The sequence below is a fragment of the Budorcas taxicolor genome, chromosome 2, assembly GCF_023091745.1.
Source record: "Budorcas taxicolor isolate Tak-1 chromosome 2, Takin1.1, whole genome shotgun sequence".
Taxonomy (NCBI): domain Eukaryota; kingdom Metazoa; phylum Chordata; class Mammalia; order Artiodactyla; family Bovidae; genus Budorcas; species Budorcas taxicolor.
In genome coordinates this window covers 180,415,895-180,443,686 of record NC_068911.1, presented here as the reverse complement: position 1 = coordinate 180,443,686, position 27,792 = coordinate 180,415,895, and the positions used below count along the sequence as shown (strand labels likewise).

At 61.5% G+C, this 27,792-nt stretch overlaps 2 protein-coding genes across 4 annotated transcripts; one reads left to right on the top strand and one right to left on the bottom strand.

Annotated features, from left to right (window-relative positions):
• Positions 1–7,691: 7,691 nt before the first annotated feature.
• On the bottom strand, positions 7,692–13,061 carry HSPB7 (heat shock protein family B (small) member 7). 3 transcript variants are annotated; one of them, XR_008201047.1, is made up of 5 exons: positions 12,835–13,061; positions 11,176–11,397; positions 10,554–10,699; positions 8,463–9,473; positions 7,692–8,228 (listed from the first exon to the last, which is right to left on the bottom strand). XR_008201047.1 is itself a non-coding variant. In XM_052658462.1 (4 exons), exons 1-4 carry the CDS (start codon positions 12,875–12,877, stop codon positions 9,294–9,296), a joined length of 591 nt encoding a protein of 196 aa, XP_052514422.1. In that variant the 5' UTR covers positions 12,878–13,061; the 3' UTR covers positions 7,692–9,293. The 3 variants fall into 3 exon arrangements, 1 of the variants encoding a protein (XP_052514422.1); XR_008201046.1 differs by having other exon boundaries at positions 7,692–8,590; positions 9,148–9,473; XM_052658462.1 differs by having other exon boundaries at positions 7,692–9,473.
• A 3,084-nt stretch (positions 13,062–16,145) lies between these two features.
• On the top strand, positions 16,146–27,199 carry CLCNKA (chloride voltage-gated channel Ka). The gene is made up of 18 exons (XM_052658448.1): positions 16,146–16,245; positions 16,667–16,795; positions 17,658–17,786; positions 18,560–18,699; positions 19,003–19,080; positions 19,174–19,252; positions 19,727–19,852; positions 20,142–20,226; positions 20,304–20,405; positions 20,882–20,966; positions 21,406–21,579; positions 22,010–22,079; positions 22,246–22,356; positions 22,728–22,941; positions 23,762–23,895; positions 26,016–26,104; positions 26,247–26,330; positions 27,058–27,199. The coding sequence occupies exons 1-18, from the start codon at positions 16,146–16,148 to the stop codon at positions 27,163–27,165; spliced, it is 2,037 nt and encodes a 678-aa protein (XP_052514408.1). The 3' UTR covers positions 27,166–27,199.
• The last annotated feature ends 593 nt before the right edge of the window (positions 27,200–27,792 follow it).

The following is a 27,792-nucleotide window of genomic DNA, read 5'->3' as shown; positions in this document are numbered from 1 at the left end:
CAGATGAAAATGAGGTATTATTTATTCAGCACCCCTGCATGCCAGGCTTACACTGCCCCTAGGGACAGAAAAGTAGGTGCGGGAGCTCTGTGCCTCCCGCGCGGGGCAGTCCTGGTCCTCAGCAGGAAGTGGGCGCTGCTGTGAGGGGAGAGGGAGGTCTGAGAGTAGCTGACAAAGAGGCTCTCAAGGCTCTTGGATTAAAATTGCTGAATGTTCATTTATTCACTAATGCTTTACCGGGTTCCTACAAACACTGGTGGGTTTCCCAGGAGGCACTGATGGTACAGAACCTGCCTGCCAATGCTGGAGACATATGAGACACAGTTTCAATTCCTGGGTCCGGAAGATTCCCTGGAGGAGGGCATGGCAACGCACCCCAGTATTCTTGCCTAGCGAATCTCATGGACAGTGGATCCTGGTGGGCTACAGTCCATAGATATGCAAAGAGTCGGACACCACGGAAGCGACTTAGCATGCACACATAAGCACTGGTGGCTAACATGTATTGACCGTTTGCTCTGTGCCAGGGAAATGACATCTTCCAAATGTCAGTACAGAGAAGCGCCTTTTTTTTAACCCATTTTGCAGATTAGAGAACCATGGCACAGAGAAGTTGAGGAATGCACTCAAGGCCCATAGACAGGTGCAGTTGGGCTTAGAACACAAACCAGCCCTACAGCAGATGGCCTCTCCTCCTGGCAGGGTCTCTTCTAAACAGAGGGGACCTGTTTAGAGAGAGAGAGCAGACCCTGTCCGCAAGGAGCTCATAGCCTGGTAGGGGAGGCGAGAAAGAAGACGACTGTTGTCGTGACTCCTGGTACGTGCAGCAGTAAGGCACACAGAACGAGACTGGGGCTGGAGGAGGGCGCCCAGGCCACTCAGGAGAGGAGAGCAAGGCGGGCTTCATGCAGGAAGTGGCGTCTAAACTAGAAGCTGGCCAGTGAGTGCATCACACCAAGGCAAGCAACAAGGGTGGGGAGCGCTCCAGGGGGAAGGGGCGGTCATTCAGTCTTGCTGGAGTAGCCACTCATTCGTTCTCCAAGTATTTGTTGGGCGCCCACTGCGTGCTAGGCTCTGGGCTAGGCCCTGGGATGGGCACTGACAGACAGACAAGGCTTTGCCACCAAGGAGCTTGTCCTCCAGCTGGCGGGGAGGATGTGCGTGCACACTGAGAACAGGCCAGGGAAGCGGCAGGGGCCATCTCACGGGAGGCCTCGCAGGCCGCGGGGAGCTCTCTTATTTTACTCTGAGGTGGGGACTGCTGGAAATCACAACCTGCCTTATAAAAAAAGATTCCTTAGCTCTTGTGCTGGGAGAGGAAGGCAGGGGAGGAAGCTGCATCTTAATCCAGGCAAAGGGAGTAATGATCCGTCCTAGAGACGTGGTGAGAGAGGAGCCTGGACCGTTGACATCCCCTCCTCTGTCCTCCCCTTGCTGAGAATCACTGGACTAGCGGAGCCCCCAGACAGGGCTGGAAGGGAGTCTGAGAGCCGTCAGGAAGAGGGGGGGGCTGCAGGCCTAGCTTCCCGCCAGCAGGTGGCGCCCCAGCCTCAGACGGGGCAGCCCCGCCTTCCGGGCTGGGGGAGGGCCAAGCTTTCAGAAGCCCCGCTTTTACTCGAATCGGTGTCCCTTTCCTCCGGAATAGCCGCTTTTGATAGTTTTATACTCACCACATGCCACTTCAGTTCCTCTCACACTGGACCCGTGAAGACACTGAGGCACAGAGAGATGAAATGATTTACCCAAGGTCACCAAGTCCAACCCCCAGGCAGTGTGACTGCGCAGCCATAGCGTCGGAAGCCTGAACTGAGCTGCAGGTGCTCCGCCTGTGGGCTGAAGGAGTGAATGGGCAGTCCCCAGGGGTCATTCCCCAGGGAGCAGTCCCCAGGGAGCAGTCCCCAGGGCAGGGGCGGCTGAGGGTTGAACACGTGACTGAGGCCCTCCCTGAGCTGGGCACGCGGGTGGAGGAGGAAACCTCACCTCTTCCTCACAGCCCTGTGGGGGCTGTCCCATTGAACGCATCAGGAGACTGAGGCCCGGCTTCATGCCCCTCAGGGAGGCTCCCCAGGGCCCCCACTCCCCGCCCCCACACAGCATGCCTCAGACCCCCAGGGACAGCTGCCCCTGAGTCCAGGCGCTGGAGGGCTCCAGAGCTCAGGACGGGCCTGGGGCTGCTCGGGGTGAGCCCAGGCGCGCTGCGCTGACCCTAAACAGCACCATCCCGCCGCCCAGAGGCTCCTGCCTGGGGCCCCAGCCTGGCAGACCCCAGCCTCCCTGCTCCTCAGGACCCTCTCCCGGGTGAGGGCAGAGTCAGAGGGTGGAAGCTTGGGTTTCCTCGTTCAGAAAACAAGCACAGAGATTTTACAGGAGCTTAGCATTTCCCGAGCTTACACTAAACACCATCTGGCTCTGGCTGCCACAGCGGGCCTGGGAGGGTGCGACCTGATCTTTGTTTGTGGAAGAGGAAAGGCTTCCAGGTGCTTCTCTAGCCCACCTCCCCCACCCCTAGGGCCCAGACAGGTCTTCCAGGAGGGCCTTGGAGAACTGACCACTTTATTATCATTATTATTATTATCAATTATTTTTGGTGGCACTGGGTCTGTGCTGCTTCGCTCGGGGGTTCTATGTCGGTGAGCAGGGGCGGTCCTTGCGGTGCTGGGGCTTCTCGTTTCGGCAGCTCCTCTTGATGCAGAGCATGGGTTCCAGGCTCAGCAGGTGCCGCTCGAGGCCTCTAGAGCTCAGATTCGGTGATTGTGGGTCGAGGGCTGTAGTTGCTCTGTGGCATGCGGAATCCTCTGGGACCAGGGATTGGACCCGTGCCCTCGGCACTGGCAGGCAGATTCTCATCCACTGCACCACCAGGACGGAGAAGGCAATGGCACCCCACTCCAGTACTCCTGCCTGGAAAATCCCATGGACGGAGGAGCCTGGTGGGCTGCAGTCCATGGGGTCGCTGGGAGTCGGACACGACTGAGCGACTTCACTTTCACTTTTCACTTGCATGCATTGGAGAAGGAAATGGCAGCCCACTCCAGTGTTCTTGCCTGGAGAATCCCAGGGACGGGGGAGCCTGGTGGGCTGCCGTCTATGGGGTCGCACAGAGTCGGACACGACTGAAGTGACTTAGCAGCAGCACCACCACCACCAGGAAGTCCCAGGAACCTGCCTCTTCCGTCTGCCTCACGTGATTTTCCTGGAAAGAGGGCCCCAGGCACAAGGCAGCTCCTCTGCCCTTCCAGCCCAAGTCTCCATCTTAATGGAGCCGGAGACAGAGTGTCAGGATCCAGACAGAAATGAGATTAGGGGGCTCCACGTAAGCCCTTCGGGGAGGCTTCGGCACAGGGCCTATGTGAACTGTAGTCAGCCACCAGGCACCAAGCCCTTTAAGTGCATCACAAGACAGCCACAGCGGGCGGAGCCTGCTAGCACCGTTTCATCCTGCAACAGCTCAGCTCAGCTCAGCTCAGTCGAGCAGTCATGTCCGACTCTTTGTGACCCCATGGACTGCAGCACACCAGGCCTCCCAGTCCATCACCAACTCCTGGAGTTCACTCAAACTCATGACATTGAGTCGGTGATGCCATCCAATCATCTCATCCTCTGTCGTCCCCTTCTCCTCCCACCTTCAATCTTTCCCAGCATCAGGGTCTTTTCCAATGAGTTAGTTCTTTGCATCAGGTGCCCAAAGTATTGGAGTTTCAGCTTCAACATTAGTCCTTCCAAAGAACTCTCAGGACTGATCGCCTTTAGGATGGACTGGTTGGATCTCCTTGCAGTCCAAGGGACTCTCAAGAGGCTTCTCCAACACCACAGTTCAAAAGCATCAATTCTTCAGCGCTCAGCTTTCTTCATAGTCCAACTCTTACATCCATACATGATCACTGGAAAAACCATAGCCTTGACTAGATGGACCTTAGTCGGCAAAGTAATGTCTCTGCTTTTGAATATGCCATCTAGGTTGGTCATAACTTTCCTTCCAAGGAGCAAGCATCTTTTAATTTCATGGCTGCAATCACCATCTGCAGTGGTTTTGGAGCCCCAAAAAATAAAGTCTGACACTGTTTCCACTGTTTCCCCATCTATTTCCCAGGAAGTGATGGGACCAGATGCCATGATCTTACTTTTCTGAATGTTGAGTTTTAAGCCAACTTTTTCACTCTCCTCTTTCACTTTCATCAAGAGGCTTTTCAGTTCCTCTTCACTTTCTGCCATAAGGGTGGTGTCATCTGCATATCTGAGGTTATTGATATTTCTCCTGGCAATCTTGATTCCAGCTTGTGTTTCATCCAGTCTAGCATTTCTCATGATGTACTCTGCATATAAGTCAAATAAGCAGGGTGACAATATACAGCCTTGACGTACTCCTTTTCCTATTTGGAACCAGTCTATTCCATGTCCAATTCTAACTGTTGCTTTCTGACCTGCATACAGGTTTCTCAAGAGGCAGGTCAGGTGGTCTGGTATTCCCATCTCTTGAAGAATTTTCCACAGTTTATTATATTCATCACAGTCAAGGGCTTTGGCATAGTCAACAAAGCAGAAATAGATGTTTTTCTGGAACTCTCTTGCTTTTTCCATGATCCAGCGGATGTTGGCAATTTGATCTCTGGTTCCTCTGCCTCTTCTAAAACCAGCTTGAACATCTGGAAATTCACCGTTCACGTATTGCTGAAGCCTGGCTTGGAGGATTTTGAGCATTACTTTACTAGCATGTGAGATGACTGCAATTGTGCGGTAGTTTGAGTATTCTTTGGCATTGCCTTTCTTTGGAATTGGAATGAAAACTGACCTTTTCCAGTCCTGTGGCCACTGCTGAGTTTTCCAAATCTGCTGGCATATTGAGTGCAGCACTTGCACAGCATCATCTTTCAGGATTTGAAATAGCTCCACTGGAATTCCATCACCTCCACTAGCTTTGTTCATAGTGATGCTTCCTAAGGCCCACTTGACCTCTCATTCCAGGATGTCTCGTTCTAGGGGAATGATCACACCATCATGGTTATCTGGGCCATGAAGATCTTTTTTGTCCAGCTCTTCTGTGTATTCTTGCCATGGTGCAACAGAGAGGTTAAGTTACTTACTCAAGATCACACAGATCACAAGCAGCAGAGACAAGATTTGAACCCAGGTGGTGTGGCTCCAGAGTCTACAACTGATCCTCCAATCCTTTTTTTTTTTTAATGAAATCTATACATCATACACTTTCGATCGTTAGTCACCTGCCCATGTCTAGGGCCCCGCTTGAACTACGCTTTTTAACTTATTTGCCCGCATCGCGTCTCAGCTACCACGCACAGGAGCCTCTCGGTGATTCTTCGCGGACTCTCTGGTTGTGGCGTTCCAGCTCGGCAGATGCGCCGCGTTCCGGCTTAGTGGCCCCACTCCCCGCCCCGGCATGTGGGATCTTAGTTCCCCGACCAGGGGTCAAACCCAAATCACTGGACCACCAGGGAGGTCCTGAGTCCCCACTCCTTTTTTTAAAAAAGGAAGTTTTTAGATCCTGTTTGTGTATTTTTGGCTGCGCTGGGTCTTCGCCGCTACGCCCTGGCTTTTAGTCGCGGTGGCGCGGCTGCTCTTCGCTGCGGCGCATGGGCCTCCGCGCGGAGCACAGGCTCCAGGCGTGCCGGCGTCAGCCGCTGCAGCGCGCGCTCCCGAGCTGCGGCGCAGGGGCTTGGCTGCTTCGCGGCGTGTGGAGTCTCCCAGGACCAGGGATGAACCCACATCCCCTGCATTGGCAGGTGGATTCCTATCCACTGGGCCACCAGGGACCCTCCACTCATTACTCAGGCTTCTGAGCTTTTTAAAAAATTCCACAAGCATTAACTTAGCTCCTTTCCCATGCTGGGCTTGGGAGCAAGAAGGCAAAATAAGGCATCTTCTGCCATCGCAGACCTGGGACCAAGGCAGACGGGAAGCGGACAGGGCTGAGGGCCAATGGAGGGGCACAACAGGGAGGTGGGTCAGGGAAGGGTGGGCTGGGGTTGGGGGGTGGTCCAGTAAAGCAGCTCTGGCCTGCAGTTCCAGAGGCCTGGTCTTCACCCCATCTCTGCCACTGACTTGCTGTGTGACTGAGAGCAAGGCCCTACCCCTCCCGGGGCCTGGGTCCCCCCGTCAAACCATGGGGAGTTGGGAGTGACTCCCAAAGGATATGGGGCTGGCCAACCAAGCCTCAGGTCTGCCCTCAGCCCCAGGCATGTGCTCATCTCATCTGAATCTGAGCTTTTAAACACAAGTTTTGGACCTAGGGTTCCTTGAGCTCTGTGACTCTGAGCTGGTAACTCTGGAGGACTTCCAGGAGGAGGAGGAGGCTTTTGGTCTGGGCTAGGCCTTTGAAAGTGATGGCACCTCCCAGGCCCTTCACACCCATCAGGTACTGGACCTGGACTTGCTCACAGATCCCTAGCCCTGCAAGGTTGCATGTTTTCAACCTCCCCTGCCTCCTGCCCACACCCTCTGCTAAAGCTATAAGATGTAAGGGTTCCCCTTCTCTATACAGGAGGGCAGGGAGTGGGGGACTGCTCTGAGCTGACCCAGCAGAGGACATTCCAGACCCACAATGATTCACATTCTAGCCATGCCACTTCCCAGCTGTGTGACCCTGGGCCAGTTACTTGACTTCTCTGAACCTCCTGGCTTCCTTGGTGCCCACCTCGCAGGATGGTGGGCATGAGCAGGTGTTTGGCACACACTAGGCGCTCAATGAATGGGGCTGCTATAATTATTTTTCACGTGGTAGGGGCGGAGCCCAGGACCCGCAGCCAGGTCTATTTTTAGCCTGGAAAGCGTGGGGGGCCAGCGGAGACAAAGCCCGCCGCCAGCCGGGTCGCCAGGGGGCGGAGCCAACGCGCTGAGCCCGCGGTCCCCAGCCCCGCCCTCCTCTTCCGCGGGTCACCTTGGCAGGAGGGCGCCTTCTGTCTCCAGAGCTCCCTCAGCCTCTCTGCGCGCAGTCTGGGGAGGGGCCGCTGGGGCCCGCGGGGTGGGGAACATTCTGCCCCATTCGCCACCCCCTTTCCTGGCCCAGGGAGGGACGCCGCTGGGCTGGGGACGCCAAGGTGAGCCTGGCCCCAAGTGGGGGTCGGAGAAGGGGGAGAGCTGGTCCCTCCTCCCCCCAACTCCTCAGCGATGAGTGTCGGGGCTGCAAATAGCCCGGTGGAATCAGTGAGTCACGGAGACTGGAAATACTGCGCCCCTTGCCTCCCTCCCCTCCCCTCCTCCAGGCTGCACCGAGCTGCCCGGAACTCCGATGGTGTGTGTGTGTGGGGCGTCCTTCCAAAGGGCGCTCAGACTCCCTCAACCGGTCTGCTCCCCAGCCAGGTCCCAGCCGGCCTCTGCCCGGGGCTGTGTGCCCCTAGGTTGGTCCCTTAGCCTCACTGGTCGTCAGCACCCGGCTGGTACAAGACAGGCTTGAAAAGCCGCCCAGTGCAGCTGGGACAGCGCCTGGCAGGTAGGAGCAGGGGCTGGCAGTTGGAAGAGAAGGCAACGCCAGGGTTTCAGGGAAACCATTCCCAGAAGACTGCCCACGCGGGCCCGGGAGTCAAAGCAGGAGGTCAAAGGAACCCACGTTTCTGTGCGGTCTTGACATTTACCTGAGCTACCACCCCATCCCCCAGTGTTAGGAAAGACGCTGCTTATCCAGCGTTCCATCCCTGCCCTACCCCAAGCTTGAAAACCTCAGGCGGGTGACCTCCAGAGCCAGAGATTCTGCTGTTTATTGTGTGTGCAGGATACAACGCCAGGACTCCCCCACCCCCGTCGTCCCCTGAGGCCACCTCACAGAGCCAGGGCCCCCTGCTGCACCCCCCAGCCCTGCCTCTGAATGTGGGAGGCTGCGCCAGGTCGGGGGGGTGGGCAGCTGGGGGTCCCCAGAATGGAGGTTGGCAGGAGGTCCTTGGCGGGGCCTGGGATGAGGAGGGACTGGGGTGGGGCATTCTCTAACAGGAAGCTGTGGGGCAAGGGCAGGGCTGAAAGGCAGAATGGGGAGCTCTCCCCTCTGCGCAGAGGGGCTCGGGTGGTTGGAGAGCGGCTTCTGGCACCCCGGGCCCACGCCCAGCCTCCAGTGGGCAGGCTGGCCGCTCAGCTGTCGGACTCGGTGCCCACTGGCACAGGTGGAGATTGTGCGCCTGACCCCAGAGCGCTCTGAGGCTTTCCTGGTGGCAGTGGTTAAGGCTCCACCTCCCACGCGGTGGGTGAGGGTTCAATCTCTGCTTAGGGGACTAGGGCCCAACAGGCTGCAGGGTGTGACCAAAAATTGAGAAAGAAAAACAGAATGTTCTGAATTTGGCTGCAACCAATGGTAACGCTTTGTATTTGAAGGACAAGGGTAACCAGGCATGTGTGTGTGGCATGTTTGTGTGTGTGTGCTATACACACACGCCATGCCTATAATTTCACAGATTATAGATAGGGAGGATGGGGGAGGCGGACGGCCACAAGGGAAGGTTGGCGGGAAGCTGGGATCCTACCTTGAGGACTCAAGCCCCATCCATACTTCCTCTTGTTGGGTACTCCTCTGCAGTGGAGACAGTCCTGGGAGCCCAGGTCTCCGGGTGGGAGGAGGAAGGGTCAGCCCCGCCCCTCGGCCCAGCCTTCCCTGGAGGCATGAGCAGGTAACAGAGGGTTCACACCGTTTATCACGAACCAGCTGTATTGGAAAAACCCCGTCTATATACAGACACAACATGGTCCTGCCCCGGGGGCAGTGGGCTGGATGGGGCACCTTGTGGGCGGGCAGCCTGGCAGCGGGCTCGGGCTTGGAGAGCGGCCGCGGGGAAGTGGACCATCAGGGCTGTCTCCTGGCCTCTCTGTGCCTGGGCAGTTCGGTTTTCTGGGCACCTCTGCCAGCGATCTCCCTCCGCCCTCCTGCTCCCCTTGGCCAAGGGGGTCCCGGGTGTCCAGTTCCCCTGCCCTGCAGAAACTCCAAAGATGAAAGAATATGTCTGTCTGTCTGTCCTGCAGATTATTTGTCCAGATTGCCTGTCCCAAGCCCCTTCTCCAAACCGGGTTCTCTGGGATCGCCTGTTCCCATCCCAAACCCTTTGTTCTGGATTAAGGCCGCATCTGCAATCTGGGGGCCACGAGTGAGGCGGGGGGTCCCCGGCCTGCCCTGGGTAGAGCAGAAGCCCTCATTTGGGGGTGGGGATGACCCACCTGGGGTCTGGGGTGGGTGGGGTGTCAGGGCCCGGAACCTGGGCTGAGATGTCCCCAGCGCTGTCACGAGGGGTCAGGAGAGCCACTCTGGCTGGCCAGTGGGGAGAACACGGCGCGGGGCAGTTGGGGGTGGGGCAGGCGCGGCCTCAGATCTTGATCTCCGTCCGGAAGGTCTGCTGCACGCGCTCCGTGGGGGGCTGGCGCCGGGCCCGGATGGTGAGGCTGCCGTCCTCCCGCAGGGCCGAGGTCACCGACGTGGGGTCCACATCCTCAGGCAGCTGGCACTTGTGAGCAAAGGTGTTCATGACGGTGCCGTCGGCTGCCAGCTGCGGAAGGGGCAAAGGGTCAGGGCGGGCTGCACACCCCCCCGCCCCCCGCCTGCTCCCTGCTCCCACCCTAGCTGGGCCCCACACGCCCTGGGCCCTGCTCTCAGGCGCGAGGGCCTGGCGTCGGAGCTGCCCTGGGGCAGTGGTGCCCACGGGCTGAGCACCTAGCAAGGACACGTGCAGAGGAGCTCAAAGGACCCCAGCCGCCCGGAGGAGGGTGGGGCTTGGTGGAGGCTCTCAGAGGAGGAGGGGGTGTTTCCAGGTCCCTGCACTCGAATTCCCGCGCGTGGGTGTCTGTCAGCCGCTGGCAGCGTCCCCCTGACGCCGCCAGCACACACTGTCCATTGGAGCCGGGCAGCTGAGTCACTGGCGGGGGCAGGGCGGGCACGTGCTGCCCGCTGGTCCTGGCATCCACAGGGCCTGGCTCCCTGATGGGGGCCCTCTAGGCTCAAAGGAGGAAGCCGGGCCTCGGGGATCAGAGGCGGCCCTGAGCAGCCCCTCTCCTCTAAGGGGCACTCCCCGTTCAGCCACAGCCACCTCCAGGGTGCAAGCCTCTTGACCCTGAGAACCTGTGGGTGGAGGCAGCGTGGGGTTTGGAGGGTGTGAGGACCTGACCTGCAGGGCTCTGCCCAGCCTTGAGCCCAGTTCAGGGTCCTGAGTTGAGACACTAGCCGGGCCTCTGGGTCTAGGAGAAACGAGGCCTTGAGGGGCATCAGGGGCAAGAGCTCCTCTCCCGGCTGCCCCTGGGCATGGGGTGCCCACCACCCACAGGCCTAGAGGGAGGGCCGTCCTCCTCCTCTCAGCTTCCTTTCTCGCCTCACCTCCCGAGGGCCCCCTCCTGCACCCTCTGCCCCTCGCCCCTCCCTGTGGCTCCCTTGGTTCCTGAAGAAAGCACCTGGGAGCCTGGGGCAGTGACGGGGGTCCTGTGGCCCACCAGCCGCAGGAGCAAGGCCTCCTGTTTGTCCTGGGGGTCAGGGAGCACAGTCGGGGTGCAGGGTCCCAGGATGGGACGTGGGAGGAAGCCCCTATGCAGAGGGTACGGGTGTGAAGCCCAGGAGTGGGGCGGGGGGACGGGCTCACCTTCTCAGCCCGCACCTCGATGTGGTTGTTGGAGGTGGTGACAATGATGTCCTCAGGTGAGAAGTCGCTCACGTCCACAGCAAACTCGTAGGCGTCTCCCAGGGTCTTGATGTTGCCCGGCCCCCCAGCACGGGCTGTGGGGAGTGCTGGGTGGGCAGAGCACAGAGCAGGCTTGTCCCCAGGGCCAGGCTTCTGGCTCCCTCTTGGGTGCGGGGTGAAGGGGCAGACCCCAAGCCTGACTGCCCCCTCAACCATCTCTGCTGCACTGAGGGGGCGGGGCCTTGCCCAGCAGAGGCTGTGGGGGACGGGTGTGCGTGTATGACACTCTGCAGGGACCCACCCCAGGCCTGCAGGGGGTCTGCATGCCTCTCCCGAGCCCCGCAGCTCTCAGGACTCCAGAGAGGACCTGGCCCCAGGCCCCGCAGACCCCGGCACTAGAGCTGACCCCAGGCCAGCACTGTCTCCTGAAGGCCTGCCTGTGCCGGCCACATCTGTCTGTCAGGCCACACGGGGCTGCAGTGGTAGCACCTGTCGCTGGAGGCGTGGTGGCAGCGGGTGGTGCCCTGGAACTGGTGGTCCCGCCCTGCGCGGCCCCCTTCCCCACGGGGCCCTGAGCACTTGCCTGGAAAGGCCAGGGGCTCTGAGTGGGGCCGCATGAAGCTGCCAAAATCCTCGGAGAACATGCTCAAGGCCTTCTCCATGGGTGGGTCCTGGGCCGGGAGGCTGTGGGAGGCCGAGGAGGAGGAGGAGGAGGAGGAGGAGGAATGGAAGCTCCGCTCCGCTCTGAAGGTGGAGGACGTCCTGTGGCTCATCCGCGGGGCAGCGGCGGGCCCCGGCCGGCGGGCTGGGCAGACAGGCAGCACCGGGGCAGCGGGCTCGGGGAGCTGCCGGGCCCCAGCCGCCGCCGCTTTATAAGGCCCGGCCGCCCCGGGCGCGGGGCCAGCCCCTTGTCTACTGGCTAAATTTAGTCCTCTCCGTGGCCCAGAGGGGCTGGGGAGCTTCTCTAGTGAGACGGCCCTGCTGACAGTCCAGCGCGGGCGCCCGTGAGGCTGAGCTCACCGCCCAGCATTCCAGGCTGATAACTCCAGCCCCGGAGCCGCCGTGGCAACGGTGCAGGGTCCTGTGCTGTCCCCCCGCCGCTCAGACCCCAGCCTGCTTCAGGACCCTGTGCGTGCCTGTCTCTAAGTCTGTCTTCCCCCAGCAGTCGAAGAACTGTGCCTCCCCCATCAAACTGCAGACCTCTTGCAGAGGGTTTTCTCTCTCAGCCCTTGGCGCCAGGGATCGGGGCAGAGCCCCAAGGCCCTGGATCTGGGGAGGTCAGGAGATGCAAGGCCAGGGGTGCATGGGGGACCCCCACCCACGGGATCCCTGTGTGAGGCAAGGGCTTTGCCAGCCAGGACAGATAACGTTCACGGCCATCTCTTGGGAGGCCTGAGACGGCCCTGGAGGTGGGTATAGAAAGTGCAGCTGTTCCCATCCCAGCCCCCAAGGAACCCAGATGTCAGGCTTGTCTCCCTGCCTCTCACCACCCCAACTCTGGAACATTTCAAGACCCAGAGGAGAAAGCTGAGGCAGGGTGGGTTGGGTCTGGACTCAGGGGAGGAGAGCAGATGATTCAGGAATGGTCCTTAATGATATAGAAGGTTCTGTTCCCAGGAGGTGTCTGCCTGACCTCCAGCTCAGAGGAGAGGCCGGGGAGGCAGAAGGGTAAAGGAGGCTTGGCCAGACGGTCGTTCTAGCTCTGAGTTCTGAGGCACCTGCTGGGCCAGGCTCCTGGCTGGGAGCTTTCCAGCATGGCCTCATTCGATCACTGCAAGGAGAGGTTGTTCCCATTTTACAGATGGAGAAATGGGGCCTCACAGAGAGCTTGGGGCTTGCACCTGGAAAGTGGCGGGGCCGGGATCTGAAACTGGAGGTATCTGACCCAAACCCCCCAGGAAGCCAGGGCACCCTGAACTTCTGTGTAAGGAGACAGGCTGGCCCAGAACCCCCCAAGAGGCCCCTGCCCACACTCAGGTCCGCGGAGCCTGGCCTGACATCATGCGGTATCAGGGAGTGAAGCCAGGGAGCCTGGGGCCCCAGGCTGGCTCTCCCCATGCCCAGACCAGCTCTGGTTCCTCCTCCCTGTGGCGGCCTCTCTGACTGCTGCAGCCCACACAGAAGGTCCTGCCCAGGTGCCTGCTGTACCAGCTGGCATTGCCCACCCCGGCACAGGGTGTGACTTGGGCTTCCAGTGTCCCGTCCCCTCTCAGACTGGCAGCTCCCTGGGGCAAGTGGTCACCTGTTTGCCCCATCAGAACGGGGCTCCTGAACATGGAGACCATTCCTCTCTTGCCTGGCTCCCGCACAGCCTCTTCCTTGGTGTGCGTGTGGTGGGGGTCCAGCTACAGGGTGATGACTGGAGCTGGTGGTCCATGCAGTTGGGTCAGGGTGGCGGCTGGAACAGAGGGGTCTGTCTCTCCAGTGGAGATTCCTGCCTGGCTGGGTCACCCCACCCCAAAGAGGGGCTTCCAGCAGGGCTGCCAGGAAGTCACCAGCACAGAGGTGAGACGGAGGGACGGTAGGGGTGGGGCTGGGGGGCCCAGAGGTCTGCCGCCCGCCCGCCAGGAAACAAGAGCCTGTGGCTAAATGCAGACACACGGTCATGGTGCAGAGGCCTGAGTCACTGCTCCTGGACGTCAGCTCCCATTACCCACCCCCGCCCCCCGTGCCTCCCCCTCCCCCGTCCCCAAGGTGTCACCCATTCAGACACTGGATCTACTGGCTTCAGAGGCCAGGAGGGACCCTGAAAGGTCATTAAGGCCATTCCCCTGTCTCTGCGCCTGTCTCTCCCTTCAGATCCTAGGGACCGAAGGGGCTTCAGAGATGATGCAGTGTCTTCAATCCCAGACCTGCCAGGGCACCTCAGCCTCCTGGAGGAACTTTTAACGAACACAGACTCTTCCCACATACCCAGAGATTCTGATGGGAATCTGCTCCCTGCTCAACCAGCCCACAGGCCAACGTTTGGAAACCACTCACGGCTCAGCAGGCAGCTGCTGAACAGCTGCTCTGTGCCAGGCATTGTCGGGGTTCTGGGGGACCCGTGACTGTGATGAACAAGGTAGAGACAGGGCCCTGCCCCATGGCGCTCGCGCTCCCCTCGTTGGAAGAAGTGACGTGTCAGTCGCTCAGTCGTGTTCCACTCCTTGTGACCCCATGGGTTGTGGCCCACCAGGCTCCTCTGCCCCTGGGATTCTCCAGGCGGGAATACTGGTGTGTGGGTCGCCATTTCCTCCAGGGGGCCTTCCCGACCTGGGGGTACAGCCTGGGCTTCCTGTGTTGCAGGTGGATTCTTCGCAGTCTGAGCCCCACGGAAGCCCTCACTGGACAGAAGAGGAAACCGAGGCTCCGAGCGGTGAAGGACCAGTTAGCGGTGACAGAGCTGTCCTGGCATCAAGCCTGCCCTCCGCCCCCACGGCCTGACGCAGAAGCAGGAGACGCCGGGGGCTGCAATGCAGGGCCTGGCTCTGGGGGGACTCGCCGCGGGCACAGTGTCCGCCCGCCGCCCTCTCCCCAGGTTCCCGATGCTCCCAGGGCTGGGGAGGTGTGGCCGTGCGCTGCTGGCTGGCCAGTCGAGGCTGCCTGAGACCGGAGATGCGGGTTAGGGGTGTCAACAGGGCGGCCGGTGACGCTGTCACTACACACAGGTTGGAGCAGCCGATCAACGGTGGGCCCCGGTCCATGCAAAGCAGTGAGCCCCCACCCCACCCCTCACAGCACACACACGCTCCTAGCTCGGATTGACTTGGCCTGACGTCTAGGGGCAGAGAGCGGCTCAGGGTCTCAGGAGTTTAAATCACTGAAAGACCATCGTGATTTTCAGAAAGGGGGCGCTGTCTGGAAGAGGGCAGGAGTGTCCCAGATCTCAGCCCAAGTCTTCACAAAGCGGCATCGGGCAGAGACCCTCTGCTCTCTGCCTAAACCCTCGTCCCGAATGCTTAAGCCACAGGAGCTGCAGGGCTCTGGGCAGAGGAGGGGCCGCCGCGTCGGAGCCTGGGCTTTGTGATCGCAGATGAGCGAGGGCGCCTCTCCGATGCTCCGTTCATTGTTGCTGCATCTTTGCCGTGTGCGCACGCTGTGCTCGGCCCTCCTCCAAGTTAGTGAGTGCTCAGGGACACCCAGGCAGCTGAGAGGCGTCGGCCCATTTCAAAGAAATGGAGCCTCGGAGAGGCAAGGGCGCTTGCCCAGGGTCACAGAGGCCGAGGGACAAAGCCCAGAGTTCCACCCTGGTTTGCCTGGCTCCCAAGCCTGGACACCTCTCCAAGATCCTGCCTTGATGACCTGCTTCACTCAGCGCTGGGGGCAGGGGGCCGACAGGCTGGAGCAGGAACAGGGAGTTGGGGCAGGGGGAGGAGCCTGGACTAGACCCTCACGTCCAGACCCCCCAGTCTGTGAAACTGCCTCTCCCACCACAGCACCCAGGGGCAGTGGTTGTGCTTGAGGCTTCTGGGTAAAGGCCACAGACTTTATCCTGCCCCAGCAGAGCGTGGAGCGGGTGCATCAAGCTCCTCCTCCCAGCAGCCCTGTCGGTCAGAGACAGCATCACCGTTTGGGTGGGCCTTTCCACTCTCTCTTCTCTGATCCTCCAAATCCCTCCCTGCCCAACTCTGAGAGTCTGCAGCTCTGGCCTTCAGCCCCTGCAGATGACCCCTAGCTGTCCTGTTGCACCACGAGCGTCCCCCTCCCAGGCCTTCTGACCAGCCTGCAGCTCAGGCGGATGCCCCCTGCCTCTGCGTGGCTCTGGCAGGTTGGGGAGCTCCCGCCCTGGCCCCTCCCGGCAGCTCTGGCCTGTACTGCTCAGCTGGCCAGGGCAGTTCCGGTCGGTTTGTCAAGGACATTCTTAATGGCCAGGGTGAACCCCGGCGGGGAGGGGAGGGGAGGAGGGGGCCAGGGTGTTGACTGGTGGAATGCACACCTGTCCAGGTGCACCTGAGTTGCAAGCAAAGGCGTCTCTGTCAGAGGCGCGCTGGCTGGGGCCACAGCAGAGCGGGCTGAGCGAGGTGAGCGGCCACAGGGCACAGCCCAGGAGGGACTCGGGCGGAACCTGCCGGGGCCAGCGCAGGGCGCGAGTGGGAGGCTGGGGATGGGCGCCAGCACCGCCTTTGGACCCTCAGGGGCTCTCCCTCTGGACCTGGGGTTTTCTTGACCCAAGCCTCAGCTGCAGGAGCGGGGGCTCAGGGATGGGCCTGGGGACCCCACAGTGAGGGGTGGGGAGGCTGCCCCGAGCAGCGGTAACAGCCAAGCGTCCTGGGAAGGTGGAGTGATGGCTCCCAGAGAGCCGGGGGCCTGGCCTTGGCCAACCAGCTGCTAGACATGGAAGGGGCCGCTCTAAGCCCCCAGCCCCACCCCGAATGTTAACACGCACCCGTGCAGCCTCGGGGACCCCCTCAGGAATGAAGGCACATCAGAGCTGTGTCTGCTCCTGAAAACGCCTCCCTTCCTTCCTATCCGGGAAGCAGAGATGGGAAGGGCCCAGTGGCAGGGAGGGGAAGGGCCTTGGAGCCGCCCACCAGGGACCATCCGTCTGCCTGTGCACTCCCTCAGGGGCCGATGGAGGAGCTGGTGGGGCTTCGTGAGGGCTCCTCGGGGAACCCTGTGACTCTCCAGGAGCTCTGGGGCCCATGTCCCCGCGTCCGCCGAGGCATCCGAGGTGAGAGCTGGGCTCCCCACCGCCGAACCCCTGTGGGAGTCCCCTCGCGACAGCACCCTGCCCAGCCCGCCTCCCCACTCGCCTTGGAGCCTGGGAGCGGCCCCTCCTTCCCCAGGTCCAGCGTTTCCTGGGTGACGGGGCGGAGGGAGGGGGTCTGTCCTCCTGTCTGTGGGTCAGACATGCTCGCGGCTGGCTCTCTGCTTTTCGGGAACACAGCCCCCGGGTCCTGGGACGACAGAGCAGTCTCTCTAGAGGCCGGCGTTCTCTCCCCCTCCACTTGCCACAAACCCTGCCGTCCTGCAAGTGAGGCAGAGCCCCCTCCCAGGCTCCCAGGACTGGCCCACCCGACCTCAGCCCCACACAGCACCTTCCCTCCCTGCCCTCCTCGGCACTGGGCTCTGACCCGCTGCCCCTGCCCCAGGTGGCCTGGACTGGCTGAAGCAGAAGCTGTTCCGCGTGGGTGAGGACTGGTACTTCCTGACGGTCCTCGGGGTGCTCATGGCCTTGATCAGCTTCACCATGAGCTTCGCCGTTGGCCGTGTGGTCCGAGGTAACCCCCAACCCCGACACACCCGCCCGCTCAGGAGCCAGGCCTCCAAGCATGCTCTCGGGATGCTGGGGGTGGGGGGGGCCGCCAGGTGCAGCGGGGGCAGGGAGGGCACTGGGTCTGGTCCTGGCATGCTGGGTGACCCTGGGCACCTCCCTGGGCCTCAGACTCCGTGTCTGCACGGTGACGAGAGACCAAACCGTCCTTTCCCTGAGCTTTATGCCACCACTGCCCACTGCCCCTGCTCCCCCTGCCCTGGTCTCAGACCCTGGGTTACTGGGCCTCATCTAGACAGGCAGAGAACAGTCCCTCCACATGCTTCCGCAGGCTCCCTGCGCCCAAGGTCCCCCTGCGAGGGGAGTGAGGGACAGAAAGCTGCTCTGACAGCACTGCAGGGACCTGCGGGCACCAGGCCCCGCCTGGCTTCTTACAGTCACCCTGTAAGGGAGCTACCATCAGAGCCCGTTTGACAGATGGGAAAACAGAGGCTCAGCGATGCTGACCAGCTTGCAGAATGTCACTCAGCTAAGGAGTGGCAACGCTGAGATAGGGAGCCAGGGTCCTGCTCCTCCCCCTCCTGGGGGCCTGCCGCTCACGGGGGATGGGGAGCCAGGGTCCTGCTCCTCCCCCTCCTGGGGGTCTGCCGCTCACGGGGGATGGGGAGCCAGGGTCCTGCTCCTCCCCCTCCTGGGGGTCTGCCGCTCATGGGGGATGGGGAGCCAGGGTCCTGCTCCTCCTCCTCTCGGGGGGCGGCCCTGGCCACCTCTCTGCGGGTGGCCTCTGGGCGTGCACTTTCTGGCCAGCAAGCGGGTGTCTGCGGGCTGTGCAGCCTGTGGACGGCTCCCTTACGCCCCGCTGTCCCCAGCACACAAGTGGCTGTACCGGGAGGTCGGGGATGGCCACCTCCTCCGGTATCTCTCCTGGACCGTGTACCCCGTGGCCCTGGTCTCCTTCTCTTCAGGCTTCTCTCAGAGCATCACACCCTTCTCAGGAGGTAAGCCCAGTCGCCACGCCGTCCACCTGCGTGCCTTGCCCGGCAGTGACTGCCGGCCAAAGACGTCCTGCTGGGGGACGGCAGGAAGCGGTAACCTCACTTCTCTCGGCAGAGAAGCCAGGCTCGGAAGAGTCGTGGCACTTGCCCGAAGTCACACAGTGAAGAGGACAGAGCCTTCTCGGGTCAGTGCTGGCTCTGCTCTGAGGGGCTCATGGAGGCACGCATTTCTGCCAGGCCTCGCAGCTCTGCCTCCGGCCCCGGCCAGCAGAGTGGGGTGCAGGGGTGCGTCACGGGGACGAGGCCTGAGAGTCCCTCCTGGCTGCCCCCATCCTGCAATGGTGTCCAGCAGGCCCAGCTGGAGGAAGGCGGATGTTCACATCCCCTCTCTGACCCTCAGCTTTCTCATCCGCAGAAAGTGAAGTGTTAGTCACTCAGTCATGTTTGACTGTTTGTGACCCCGTGGACTGTAGCCTGCCAGGCTTCTCTGTCCATGGAATTTTCCAGGCAAGAATACTGGAGTGGGTAGCCTGTCCCTTCTCCAGGGGGTCTTCCTGACCCAGGGATTGAAGCCAGGTCTCCTGGTTGCAGGTGGATTCTTTATTGTCTGAGCCCCCAGGGAAGCCCTCATCCGCAGAATGAGTTTACAACCCCTCACTGACAGGGTTTAGGGGACCTGACAAGACCCGAATGTGACACCCTGTGCAGGGTAAAGGGATAAGGGCTAATCTGAAGGTGGTCCCTCCCCTTGCCCCCTGTCCATCCACCCCACCAAGGTTCTGGAATTCCGGAGCTGAAGACCATCCTGTCAGGCGTGGTCTTGGAGGACTACCTGGACATCAAGAACTTCGGGGCCAAGGTGGTGGGCCTCACCTGTACCCTGGCCAGCGGCAGCACCATCTTCCTGGGCAAAGTGGTATGGACAGGCGAGAGGGCACCACTCCCCACCGCTGCCCTACAGCCCCCGCTGCCTTTTCTGCATCACCCACTGAGACCGGGTCAGCAGGAACTCAGGACAGTGCCCGCCTGAGGGTGGAGGCAGGCCAGGTCCCCAGAGTGTGACTCAGGAACCTGGGAGGTGGGGTGGAGGGCGGGTGGGGGAGGCACGCCGTCCCTGGATGAGCAGGGGCTCTGGGACCCAGGGAGGGGGAGGGGAAGAGCAGGGCTGGGGCTCCCATCAAGGCCCGACCGGAGCCCTGTGCCCACGCCTCCCCGGCAGGGCCCCTTCGTGCACCTGTCTGTGATGATCGCTGCCTACCTGGGCCGGGTGCGCGCCAAGGCCACTGGGGAGTCCGAGGTAAGGGGCTCGTGGGGACCCCCTCCGTTGGAGGAATGAGAGGGAGGGGCGGGCGGGGGCTGGCTCTCAGCCAGGGACTCCGGATCCCTCCAGAACAAGAGCAAGCCTAACGAAATGCTGGTGGCCGCGGCGGCGGTGGGCGTGGCCACGGTGTTCGCAGCGCCCTTCAGCGGTGAGGTCCCGCCGGCCCCGGGTCCCGCACCGCACCCCCCCGGGCTCCCCCGCACCCCCCGGGGCCCCCACAGCTCCCGGGCTCCCACGCCCGGCCCCCACGGCCCCCGGCCCAGCCCGGCCACTCCGCCCAGCGCAGGGACCTGGGGGGCAGACGGGGCGGCCGCGGTCCTTCCCGCCGTCTTCCCGGGAGCGCTGACCGTCCCCAGGGTGGCGGGGCGGCGCGGGTGGGCGCCAAGACGCGCGGCGGTCCCCTGGACAGACCTGGGCTTCAAACGCGGCCCCCCTGCGCGTCCCGGACCGGCGGAGCCCGGCTCTCAGCCTCGCTCCTCGTCCGGGAAACGGGGGCGGGCACCCTCCCCACCGCAGGGGTCAGGACGGGGGGGGGCGCCGGTCCCGCCGCGCGTGCCCGCCCTCGGCTTCAGCTCAGAACCGGGAGCGGGTGGGCCTGCTCTCAGCCCCGTGTCGCCCCCAGGCGTCCTGTTCTGCATCGAGGTCGTGTCCTCTCACTTCTCGGTCTGGGATTACTGGAGGGGCTTCTTCGCGGCCACCTGCGGGGCCTTCATGTTCCGCCTGCTGGCGGTCTTCAACAGCGAGCAGGGTGAGCGCCGCTGCCCCTGCCCCTGCCCCCTGCCCCTCCCCCTCCCATCTCTTCCCCTCGCTCCCCGCTCCCTCCCGTCCGCTGCCCCACTCCTAGGCGCCCGGGAGGAACTGACCTCTGCTGGCCGTGACGGATGGGAGCCCCCGGGGTAGAAGCGGGTGAAGCCAGTCAGGGAGGCCGGCCGGGAGAGGGCGTCTGGGGCACACCTGCCCGAGTCCTCTCCTGCCTGTTGATTCTGAGCCTCCGGCTGGGCTGGGCTGGGCCCTGACCCCACTCTCTGTCTCCCCAGAGACCATCACCTCCCTCTACAAGACCAGTTTCCGGGTGGATGTCCCCTTCGACCTGCCAGAAATCTTCTTTTTCGTGGCGCTGGGGTGAGTGGGGGCGCCGCCCGCCTGCACCGCTGCCCTGGGGCCAGGAGGGGCTCTGGACTAACCACCCGCCCCTGCAGGGCCATCTGCGGCGTGGCGAGCTGCGCTTACCTCTTCTGCCAGCGAAAGTTTCTCGGCTTTGTCAAAACAAATCCAGTCCTCTCCAAACTGATGGCCACCAGGTGGGCCCTGGGTGGGGGCCGGGACCCGTCAGGGTGATGCCCCAGACCCTCCGTCCCCGGTCACCAGCACCCTCTGCAGGCCCCCGCAGGGTGTGCCGCCACCAGCGTCAACATTCCAGCCCTCCCTCACTAATTGCCACCCCACTGCCTTGGAAGCCCAGGACCTCACTGAGCCCTGTTCTCCCAACCTAGTCTGAGCCCTGGCATTGCCGTTTCAGACTCAGCCCTCCTCCGCCAGGCCGGTTCCACTCCGGTCCCTCCTGCCTGGCGGACAGTGGCCTCTGTCCTGAACTCTCCTATATTCCCACCTCCGGTCACCCAGTGGTGTGGGGCAGCCCCCGGATCAGAGCCCTGCTCCTGCCCCCTCCTCCCATTCCTGCCTCAGCGTCACCCCCCAGACTGGCGGGGCTGCCCGTGGGGTGGGGTGAGGGGAGTCGATGGGTGGCCTGGCGCTGACCCCCACCCACCCCCCACAGCAAGCCTCTGTACTCAGCGCTGGCGGCTTTGGCCCTCGCCTCCATCACCTACCCGCCTGGCGTGGGCCGCTTCATGGCATCTCGGGTAAGGGGCCGGGGGGAGCCACCCATCACTGTCTGCTTTGTGTCCACCATCTCCCTGAGTCCCCTCAACACCCAGAAGAGGAGGGCTGTGTGGCGCTTTTCATGGGAGGCCACGGCAATTCCCTGCGAGGCTCAGATGGCAAAGAATCCACCTGCAGTGTGGGAGGCCTGGGTTTGATCCCTGGGTCAGGAAGATCCCGTGGAGGAGGGGGTGGCAACCCACTCCGGTATTCGAGCCTGGAGAACCCCATGGACAGAGGAGCCTGGCAGGCTGCAGTCCACGGGGTCGCACAGAGTCGGAGCGACTTAGCACAGAGCAGCTCCTGCAGCAACGGAGGAGTCCCCCCAGCAGGAAGTGGCCGAGGAGGGCTTGAGCCCAGGAGGGGTGGGGGCACTGCTGCCCGGCCCTTGGGCAGAGCTCTGACCCCCCTCCCCTCCAGCTGTCCATGAATGAGTATCTGGACTCCCTGCTCGACGATAACTCCTGGGCGCTGCTGACCCGGAACGCGTCCCCGCCCTGGCCCGTGGAGCCCGACCCCCAGAACCTGTGGTTCGAATGGTGCCACCCACAGCTCACCATCTTCGGGACCCTCGCTTTCTTCCTTGTTATGAAGGTGGGCCCCCAGGGGTGTGCACAGAGCCTGGGTGGGCTGGGCGCCTCCCCAGGACATGCGCGCAGCACGGGGCCTGCAGCGCCCCCCAGACCCCCTGCCCTGACCTCTGCCCGCTGTGTTGTCCCTGGCAAGTTGCTTCAACTCTCTGAGCCTTGCTTTCCTCATCTTTAAAATGGGGTCCTCACTGGGCCTACATCATAGAAGGTTGGGAGGGAAGAAAGGAGAGGCTGTGGTGCAGTGCCAGGCATACAGTAGGCACGCTGCCAGGGTGGAGGTCCTTCCCCGGCTCACACTTCCGCTCACACTGGATGCTGGTGATGGGTGTGCGCCTTGGCCTCCTCCTCCTCCAGGGAAACTCCCCGCCCCAGCTGGTCCCTCCACGGCCCCCTCTAACCTCCGCCCCCACTACCCCGCCCCGTTCTCCCCGCAGTTCTGGATGCTGATTCTGGCCACCACTATCCCCATGCCCGCCGGGTACTTCATGCCCATATTTATCTTCGGTGAGTCTGGGTGTCGAGGGTCTGAGAGGCTCAGGGTACCGGGACAGGGCCGTGGCTGCTCATCCACTTGCCTCCCCAGTATGGTGCTGATACTGGTCCCCAGGTGGGGAGGGCTCTGGGAAGCAGGTCAGCCTGGCCCCCACCCTCACACTAAGCCTGTGGCCAGGAGCTGCCATTGGACGCCTCTTAGGAGAGGCCCTTTCTGTGGCCTTCCCCGAGGGCATCGTGGCCGGAGGAGTCGCCAACCCCATCATGCCTGGGGGGTATGCACTGGCAGGTGAGTGGGCTGGGTTCTTACTGGGTGGGTGTACATCGTGGGTCTGGGCTGGACCTGGAGAATCAGCTAGCAGTTCTGCAGGGCATGGGGAGGTCAGTAGCTTCCCATGAGCCCCGCCCCTCCCCGGACCCCTCCTCTAAGCCCCCACTGCTCTTTCTAGCTTCTCTCTGGGCCCTGATGCCCCCTCTCCCTTACTGCTCTCTACCTCACCAAGCCCAGGCTTGAGGCATTTCCAATAGTAGCCAGTTGTAGCCTCTGGACAATTCCCAGCCAAGCCCACGGCCATCCTCACAGCAGCCTTGCCCTCTGCATGAAGCTGTCTCCTAGCCTGAACCCTGCTCCCTGGCTGTGCCCCCCTCCTTGGCTTGCAGGGGCTGCTGCTTTCTCAGGGGCCGTGACCCACAGCATCTCCACCGCGCTGCTGGCCTTCGAGATGACTGGTCAGATCGTGCACGCGCTGCCCGTGCTGATGGCAGTGCTGGCTGCCAACGCCATCGCCCAGAGCTGCCAGCCCTCCTTCTACGACGGCACCATCATTGTCAAGAAGCTGCCATACCTTCCGTGGATCCGGGGCCGGAAAATCAGGTGAGCGGTGCCTGCTCAGATTGGCCCGAGGCGACGGTGTCCGGGTGGGCTGAACCCGCTGCTGGGTGGGTGTGGGAGGGGCTGGCACTCGCGGCTCTCCAGTCTGCGTGCTCTCCAGTTCCCCACGTGGCCTCGCATGAGTCCTCGGCCCCCCGAGCCTCAGTGTCTTCCTGGTCATCAGTCTGTCTTCACAACAGGAGGACAGGTGCTGGGACTCGAGAGGTGCCGTGTCTTGATCCAGGCCACACAGCGATCCCCCTGCTCCTGCCCTGTGGTCCTCACTGGGGCCTTGGGAGCTGGAGGTGGGGCTGGAATACTAGAATGGGAGCAGGCTTTGAGGTCCTCACTCGACCACACAGGGTCGAGCAGCCTCTGTCCCCAGTGAAGCAGGACCGAGAGCCTCTGAGGCTCCTGGGTCCAAGGCTGAACTCAAAGATGAGCGAGCTGCCACCTTCTCCAGACCATTTCCCCATCTGTTAAATGGAGGTGGTTACTCCAGTCATTTTCAAACTTTGAAGTTTTCCCCCTTTATGCTGTAAAGCTTTTTTTCAAATGAAATTCTCTAGGGATGGCTTCTGATGAAGCTGGAGCTGGTCTTGTGGAGATAGAGGTCTGGGGGCTGGGAATCCAGAGCCAGGCCATAGCAGAGTCGTTCCCCAGGCTCCTCCCATCCTGGGATGTGAGGAACTATTCCTCCTAGGAATCCCCTAGTCCTGGCCTGCACCGGAGAACCAGCGGAACTCACCGAGGCCCCTGCCTTGCCCCGGGTCTGGAGGGCGCACTGCTCCAGGGCCTGACGGGAGCACTCCTCTGCCCGCAGCTCTCACCGGGTGACGGTGCAGCACTTCATGAGCCGAGCCATCACTACGCTGGCCAAGGACACACCGCAGGAGGAGGTGGTCAAGGTCGTGGCCTCCACAGATGCGGCTGAGTATCCCCTGGTGGCGAGCACAGGTGCCCAACAGGAAGCGGGGTGTGAACGGGGAAGGGGCTTCCATCTGCTCCCTTTTGCACCTGGGAGAGTCAGACTCAGGAAAGGGTGAGCAGGGCCTTGGACCTGTCAGGAACCTGAATCCAGACCCAGGCTCTGCAACTGTGTGACCTGGGGCAAGTCACTTCACCTCTCTGAGACTTTTTCCTCATTGGTAAAATGAAGATAATAACCATCCCACCTTGGGGAGCTTGAAATGTTTATTTATTGATATTTTTTTGACCTTGCAGTCCTTTTCTTTTAAAGGTTCATTATTGAATTTGTTACAATATTGCTTCTGGGTTTTTAAAAATTATCTATTTATTTTTGGCAAGGGCCCTAGGGCTCGAGGGCCTCAGCAGCTGCAGTACTCGGCCTCAGGGGCTGTGGCTCCCGGTCCCGGGCACTCGGGCTCAGGGGCTGTGGCACTCGGGGTTCATTGCACCGCGGCATGTGGCATCTTCCCGGACCAGAGACGTAACCTCTGTCTCCTGCATTGGCAGGTGGATTCTTATACACTGTGCCCCCAGGGAAGTCTCAACATCGCTTCTGTTTTGGGGGGTTTTGTTCGTTCGTTTTGGCCATGAGGCTTGTGTAACCTTCGCTCCCTGACCAGGGATTGAACACACACACCCCTGTACTGGAGGCAAAATCTTAACCACTGGACCACCAGGGATGTCCCAACATGTTTGAATAAGAGATGAGAGGGGGCTGGCAAGGCACACTGTGAGTCCTAGAAATCAGGGTCGGTGTGCTTGGGGAGGAGGGGCAGAGTGACGGGAGGGCACCTTCCTCCCAGGAGGCTCCTCCCTCAGCCTCCCCACCCAGCGTTCCCGAACTGAAGTACCTTCCTCAGTCCTGGCACCATCAGAAAGACATCTTTTCACAGAAAAATGGATGGGGGCCCTTGTTAAAAGACTCGTAAGCTGAATCTTGAGGGAGGGCCTAGCTGGAACATCATTGCCCTCTCGGACAAGGACAGTGTGAGTGGGAAAGATGAGCAGGGGGTTAGGGAGGGGACAGCCATGTCCACTCAGGGCCTCCGCCAGCCCATATGTCCCCTTTGTATAAATGAACAAAGGTGCGCCCTGGGCGAGCATAGCAAGGCTGGACTGTGGTCCCCACTTGTCCTGTGAGCAGGTTTCTTGGGCACTGAGCAGCCTGCACAGCCGTATGTGCCGTCCACATCCCGACCCCAAGAAAGGTGAAGCTGTTATGAGCAGAACAGACCCCTTAAGCTCTATGAGCTGTAGCTGCCTCAGCTGGAAAGCAGGGAGGACAGAGTTGTCAGAGGCTCTCACCCCAAACGCCAGGCCCTTCTTCCCACTCAAAGTGGGGTCCTTGTAGCACTGTCCCATAGAACACGCCAGATACCCCATTAGAAAATGTCTGCACATGGATGTCCCCCCAAGAAGCTTCACTCCCTGGAAAAAAGACAGAAGTGGTGGCCAAGACCAACTCCAAATCTACCCTTAGAGCCACAGGAAGCAAAGCACTGCTACTGGCCCAGGCCCAGGCTGTGTGCCCCAGCTGCTCACCCAAGAAACAGCTTTGCTTTTAAAGGGGGAACATGTGTACGTCCAGTTGTGAAGTTTTTCTTTTACTGGAAAAGGGCCAGAACGTCAGGCTGTTCTTTGAAATGGAATGCTTGCAAACTCCAGTGATGCCCTGAAAGCTTGTGGCCCCTCCCCCACAGGAACAAGGTGGCCTTTGCACTCACGCCCTCCCTGGGAAATGAGAGGCAAAGCCCAGCCCCAGGGCACAGCTCTCTTCACGGAGGTGTCCCAGACTGCTCCTGCGTGAGGCCTCACCACATGGCGCATTTCAGGGTGGGCAAGTGACCTCCCGGCCCCCTGGCATCCTTGCCCAGCTGCCCTCAGAAGCTGAGTGACCTTGGGCGAGACAACTAACCTCTGTGCGCCCCTGAGCCTCAGTCTCCTCTTCTGTAAAATGGGCGACAGTAGCTCCTGACTCACAGGCTGCTGCAGGTTCCCGAGAGTCACGAGGACACCCAGCACAGCTCCTGGCGCATCACAGAAGCCCAGGAAACAGAAGTTCCTTTTTCACAACGTGGCTCTTTCCATCTCCCTCTCTGCCTGTCCAGAGTCCCAGATTCTGGTGGGCACCGTGCAAAGGGCACAGCTGGTGCAGGCCCTCCAAGCTGAGCCGCCCTCCCTGGCTCCAGGACAGCAGGTGAGCACTCTTGCGAGGGGTCAGGAGGGGATGGGGAGTCAGGAGGGTTTTTGGGAGTGGCCAGCTGATCGCCTGTGGTTTGAGAGGGGCAGCCCGGGAGGGGGGCTAGCCCAGGCCCCCATAACCCTTCCCCCATCCACAGCGGTGCCTCCAGGACATCTTGGCTGAGGGTTGCCCTGTAGAGCCAGTGACCCTGAAGCTGTCTCCGGAGACCTCCTTGCACCAGGTAATGGGGGAAGTTCGGGCTGTGGGCAGACCTGGGTCCTGGGATAGAGGAGAGCAACCTGAGAGGGAAACTCAGCTTCGGGTTCCTCAACACACAGTGTGGCTCTCTGCTCCTCCTGCCTCTAACCTCCTCGTTGTGGAAGGGGCATGCAGTCCCCATCTCTCTACCCCTCGGTCCCAGGGCTGCTGGGACACAGAGACTCAGGGAGAGGGAGAGCTTAGGAAGCCGAAGACTCTGGATGGACGGAAATAGTGGTTAAAAGCTTGTCTTTCATCAAGGCACACGTGGGTTTCAATGCCAGGTCTCCCACATTCTGCCTGTGTGATCTTGGGCAAATTAATCACTCTGACTGCGGGTTCCTCCCTGCTGCAAGCCCAGAGCCTGGCACATGGGCCATGGAGGGACGGAGCGGGCTGGGGGCCTAAAGGGGGCCCCACCCCCCTGTCCACGGCTGATGCTGGATGGTCCTGAGTGGCAAGGCCCACTGGTCCCTTGTGTGGACTCTGGGGGCCCCTGGTGGTCATAGTGGACATTGCAGGCCCATCCCAACTGCCCAGCCCTCCAGGCTCAGAAGCAGCTCAAAAACAGCAGGGAGGGCGGGGAGAGCGGGGGCAGCACCCCAGGACAGAGGCTGGCCAGGGCCTTCATCTCTGCGCAGGACTCACAGGCTGAGAAGAAACTGGGGTGAGAGCCTGTCCTCCAGCGTTTCCTAACCCCCCTCCTGCAGGCACACAACCTCTTCGAGCTATTGAATCTTCAGTCCCTCTTTGTGACGTCTCAGGGCAGAGCTGTGGGCTTCGTGTCTTGGGTGGAGGTACCGTGGCCCCGAGGGTGAAACAAAGGGGAGCAGCCAAGCTTGAGCAGCCATGGGGGCGGGCACCAGTAACCGCTGTCACATGGGGAGGGCCCCGTGGGACTTGACGAGCCTCACTTCTGGCCCAGAGGAGCCGGCCACTCGGTCCAGCTACGCCTACCTTCTCTTGTGGCCACTGGCCAGCCCTGCCATTACCTCTGGGCCTCAGTGATCCCATCTCTGCAGCAGAGAGGCACTGGCTCTAAAACTCACTCCAGAATCAGCCCTTAGGAGAGGCGGACCGCACTGCAGCCTCCACCTGCAGTCTCTTCTGCACTCTCCCCCCTCTGGTCTCTGTTCTAGTTGAAGAAAGCAATTTCCAACCTGACAAACCCTCCGGCCCCAAAGTGAGCCAGCCTGGCAGGATGAAACAGAGCCAATCGGCTACCCCTGCGAAGGAAGCAGGGCAGAGACCCTGCCTGTGTCCTCTGCGACAACACACCCCTCCCCTCCAGCCCAGCTCAACTCCTCGGCAAGGCAGGCAGCTGGCCTAGCACTGACGAGGACCCCACGGTCGCCATGTCCCATCCTTGTGGGACAAGTGCCACATGTTCTAAAGGACAAACCCCACCTTGGGCGCCCAGGATGTGAGACAGAAGACAGCTGCCG

Coding starts and splice junctions, on each gene's coding strand:
- CLCNKA (XM_052658448.1), top strand. CDS start 16,146: ATGGAGGAGCTGGTGGGGCTTCGTGAGGGCTCCTCGGGGAACCCTGTG. Junction 22,080..22,245: donor CATGCCCATATTTATCTTCG/GTGAGTCTGGGT, acceptor GCCTGTGGCCAG/GAGCTGCCATTGGACGCCTC. Junction 26,331..27,057: donor CGGAGACCTCCTTGCACCAG/GTAATGGGGGAA, acceptor CCCCTCCTGCAG/GCACACAACCTCTTCGAGCT.
- HSPB7 (XM_052658462.1), bottom strand. CDS start 12,877: ATGGTCTCCATGTTCAGGAGCCCCGTTCTGATGGGGCAAACAG. Junction 11,398..12,834: donor CGTTCTGATGGGGCAAACAG/GTGACCACTTGC, acceptor CTGTCTGCCCAG/CCCGCCGGCCGGGGCCCGCC. Junction 10,700..11,175: donor AGAGCCCCTGGCCTTTCCAG/GCAAGTGCTCAG, acceptor CTGCCCACCCAG/CACTCCCCACAGCCCGTGCT.